Genomic DNA, 3,706 nt, shown 5'->3' with positions numbered 1-3,706 from the left:
CTCTCTCTCTCTCTCTCTCTCTCTCTCTCTCTCTCTCTCTCTCTCTCTCTCTCTCTCTCTCACCTGCCCTCCGGTCTGCATTAATTTTTTTTCTTTATGAACATTTTCACTCCTTACCGGGCAGCAGCAAATCTGAACTCTTCCTCAATCTGTCCCTGGTCTTTCTCATAATCATCCTACTAAGACGATAATAAAAACCCCCGAATCACTAATTCTCCCTCCATCTTTGCTACTGAATCTGTTCCAGCGGTCAAAGTTTACGTGGTAAACATATCAGTTAGTTTAACACTTTTTCATGAATGGGTTTATGTGCTTGTTAGCGTTTGTTGGATTTTTTCTGACCCGTCCCGTCTCGTATCCCCTAAGTCAGGGGTGTCCAAAGTCGGTCCTCGAGGGCCGGCATCCTGCATGTTTTAGTTCTCTCCCTGGTGGTAGAAACAACCTCCTCAGCAAGTCAATGTTCTCCTTAGGCGTCTAATGAGCCATCATTTGATGCAGGTGTGTCAAACCAGGGAGAGAACTAAAACATGCAAGATGAGGGCCGACTTTGGACACCCCTGCCCTAAATTTTCTCAGACTCCGGTTAGCAGCAACGTTAGCTGAAATGACTCTATTTATAACATTAGAGAGGAGGGCGGGCCAATTACAACCGAGAGATTTCATTGGATAAGCCCAGTGTCCGTCAATAAAATCAACCAATGGGCTGTCGCAGTCGATAAAAATTATATGTAATATACTTTTTTTGTTGTCAAATTATGACGGCGTAGGGCCGCCAGATATGGACGGTAAATGCATCAGTCTGTAGTCCAGACGGTCAGTCCTCCTCTGGACATAAATTCAAATTGAATGCAGCTTTTTTTTTTTTTTGTTCTGTTCAAAGTGCCAACCCGCCACAGTGGCGGGTGCGTTGCTCCAATTTACACGCAACTTCCTACTTTTTACCCGCATTTGGCCAGTGGCGGGTGCTAATGTCCACCATTGGATGGGGGGACTGTGAAGATGTGAATTTCTGTGTGTTTTTGGTAATTTGGTCTCTGTGTCTGTGTCTTGCCCTTCATTGTTCCCTGACTGTGTCTCATTCTCCTGATTATCGTATGCATTTTTTTATACTCTGTGTTTCCCCGTCGGATCCTTGTCTTTCCTGTCGTATGTTGTGTCATTCTCTTATCTAGTTACCAGTATTGCCAGGGTTTTGAGTTTGTAGCTTCATTGTTCACCTCTGCTGCCTGGACTTTGTACTCTCTGTATATTGTCATTAAATCATCAAACTCAGTTGCCACCTCTACAACCATTAATCATGATAGTGAGCTAACTAGTGTGTGCTGTGATTCAAAAGCATAAAAAAATGTCAAAAATAACAGCATAGTCATTTTAATTTTGCTTCCATTCTTTTCTTTTTGACAGCTGGACTATAGCGCATCAGGTCATTATCTCAATCTTTGAAAGAGGAAAGACTATCATATTCTGTTTAATAGAGAAAAGTTAATGTTTCCATATATATTTTATCCACATTTCCTGTCTAAGGGACTCTCCCACTTGTAAAAATATTTAGCTGGCAGCAAAATTTACCCAGTGAATCATACAATGTAGATTTAAAGTGCATAACACTATTACTTCTGTCACTATTTGTGCAGTTCCTCTGTTGGTGGAAGTTCTTTGTGGCCTATTTGAAGAGCTAAATAAAATACCCACATGTTCTCTAGTCATCACAAATGTGAGGCCGCAGTCACAACAGTCCCCTACATCACACAGTCCAGATAATTGAGACAAAATTTAAGAAATAAAAAAAAACAAAAAACAATGAGATGTTATAATTTTGCATTTTGATGAAAGCTTTAATATAAAAGAATAGGAACACTTAAAGACTTTGGAGTATGATGTAAATTTAAGAGTGTATGACATTACAGTTGATGAAGAGTAAAAAAACAAAAACAAATTAATCCAAAATCCATAAATCCTAGTAGAAAATCATTAAAGTTTAAAAAAAATGAATCCTAACTTTTGTGCCTCATATCTCTAAATGTTTTTTCTTCTTTTTGTAGTTTTACTAATTCAGGCCCTTTCCTGCAAAAAATCACATGGTCATTAAGGTATGTGGCTCTAAAAATATTGCTGCAATCTAATACTGCATATGTAGTTTCACTTGGTCCTCTACTTGATGAGAAGCACAGAGCTGTGTGTAGTCTTCCTGCCATGGAATCTCACTGTGCAGTTTAAAGGCTTGTTGAAGTCGGCTTCTTGAGGAGTGAAGGTGATGGTCGACATTGTTGTCCACAACAATTCATTCTTCTTTTTTGACTTTGTTTCGATCATTCCAGTGTGGCTCCAGAAGAGTTTGGGAGGAGATGATGGACAGGCATGTGTAACTTTGCAGGTGGCAGTCAGTTCATTAAGAACTGCAACAGACATGATGGGAGGCTCAGGAACTCCTGTACAATCAACAATTTTCACAAAATCGCTTGTTAAATAGTTATTTAAACATGTTTTACAATCTTAAAGTAAATGATTTAGAATTACTGAAAAGGTCTCTAATATACTCACGGTAGATGTCAAGGGTCACCTTATTGTTTGAGAAAGTGAAGCTTTTATATTGTGGAATTTCAATTTTGAAGTAAAACGGACCAGTGTCCGTTTTTCTGACGTGATTCAGCTGCCAGGTGCAGTTGCCGCTTTCAAGGAATCCTTTAATTCTGGATCGATGGTTGAACTCATCCGTTAGTTTCACATTGGGGAAATTTGTTGCGACAACTGTGTTCCCTCTCTTCCAGTATCCCCGCCATGTCATCAATGTTTTTGCCTTCTTGGGGTAAACGTACTTACAGGGAATGACAACACATGAGCCTTGAAGAACAGGGATTTTTGATGGTACAGATATGTGCCAGTCCTTGCCCGAGCCTATAGATTCAGCCATCCCTGCAATAAAAACACAAAAACAAGGATATTTTCTTAGCAAGTGGACAATAATAGAATGATAGAATAGAATAGATGATAATCCATGAATTGTCATTTTAAGGCTAAGCTTACCACAAACCATCAGAATTGAGAGCCACAATTTCAGATACATCTTCTTAATCTTCAAAGTAATGATCCACTCACCCTGAAGTTTCTTTAACATATAACTGAAATTAATTCTTGAAAGATTTGAATGTTTTGAAGACAACAATTATGTCTCTGTCCTATTGTGTGGTGAGAGAGAGTCTTGTGCTTATAAAGCAAAAGCTTAGACCTTGAAGCCAGAAATTGTTACAGTTTTCAATCAAACTTTCCCCACGTCATAAGTTGATTATTATGTTGCTTTTTAGGTACTTTTTCCATGATATTTTTCGAAAAAAAATAAATAAATGTAGCAGATGTACTAAAAATCTGCAGCAATGTGGACTTTGAATAACATGTTTATCATGTAAAATCAGTTCATGTATCCTTATGTTTCACTTCCTGAATGTCCAGGAGAATGGGACATCAGAGTATCAACCATAAAACTTCAACACATGGCATTTATTGTGCAACCCAGAGCTTTCAGTGGAAAAGCAAAAGTTCCAGGTCCGTTTAATGCCATACAAATATGAGACAGAAACATGGATTATATCTTTATATAGACCTTTATATTGATTTATAGATTAATAGTTTTACTGGACAGAAATGACAAAGAACAAATCTGGTTCTTAATCAAATCCTAATGAGTCAAATTGAAAGTGTCATGGAGTCA

The 3,706-nt window shown here is 38.2% G+C and overlaps 1 protein-coding gene across 3 annotated transcripts; it reads right to left on the bottom strand.

Moving 5' to 3' along the window:
- Positions 1–1,412: 1,412 nt before the first annotated feature.
- On the bottom strand, positions 1,413–3,186 carry LOC103478499 (myelin-associated glycoprotein-like). Of its 3 annotated transcripts, none has more exons than XM_008432384.2 (3): positions 3,025–3,186; positions 2,542–2,913; positions 1,413–2,396 (listed from the first exon to the last, which is right to left on the bottom strand). In XM_008432384.2, exons 1-3 carry the CDS (start codon positions 3,113–3,115, stop codon positions 2,152–2,154), a joined length of 708 nt encoding a protein of 235 aa, XP_008430606.1. In that variant the 5' UTR covers positions 3,116–3,186; the 3' UTR covers positions 1,413–2,151. The 3 variants fall into 3 exon arrangements, with proteins under 3 accessions (XP_008430606.1, XP_008430605.1, XP_008430607.1); XM_008432383.2 differs by having other exon boundaries at positions 2,056–2,429; positions 3,025–3,183; XM_008432385.2 differs by having other exon boundaries at positions 2,056–2,429; positions 3,097–3,130.
- Between the last annotated feature and the right edge of the window lie 520 nt (positions 3,187–3,706).

This window comes from Poecilia reticulata, linkage group LG16, assembly GCF_000633615.1.
Source record: "Poecilia reticulata strain Guanapo linkage group LG16, Guppy_female_1.0+MT, whole genome shotgun sequence".
In the NCBI taxonomy this organism is placed as follows: domain Eukaryota; kingdom Metazoa; phylum Chordata; class Actinopteri; order Cyprinodontiformes; family Poeciliidae; genus Poecilia; species Poecilia reticulata.
The sequence above is the reverse complement of the archived record's forward strand: the minus strand, read 5'-3'. Positions and strand labels throughout refer to the sequence as shown.

What these genes read in the sequence shown, in the direction of transcription:
- LOC103478499 (XM_008432383.2), bottom strand. Translation starts at nt 3,115, where the DNA reads ATGTTAAAGAAACTTCAGGGTGAGTGGATCATTACTTTGAAGATTAAG. An exon ending in CTCAATTCTGATGGTTTGTG is followed by an intron (nt 2,914 to 3,024) that starts GTAAGCTTAGCC and finishes TTTTTATTGCAG; the next exon opens with GGATGGCTGAATCTATAGGC. An exon ending in GGTGACCCTTGACATCTACC is followed by an intron (nt 2,430 to 2,541) that starts GTGAGTATATTA and finishes TTGATTGTACAG; the next exon opens with GAGTTCCTGAGCCTCCCATC.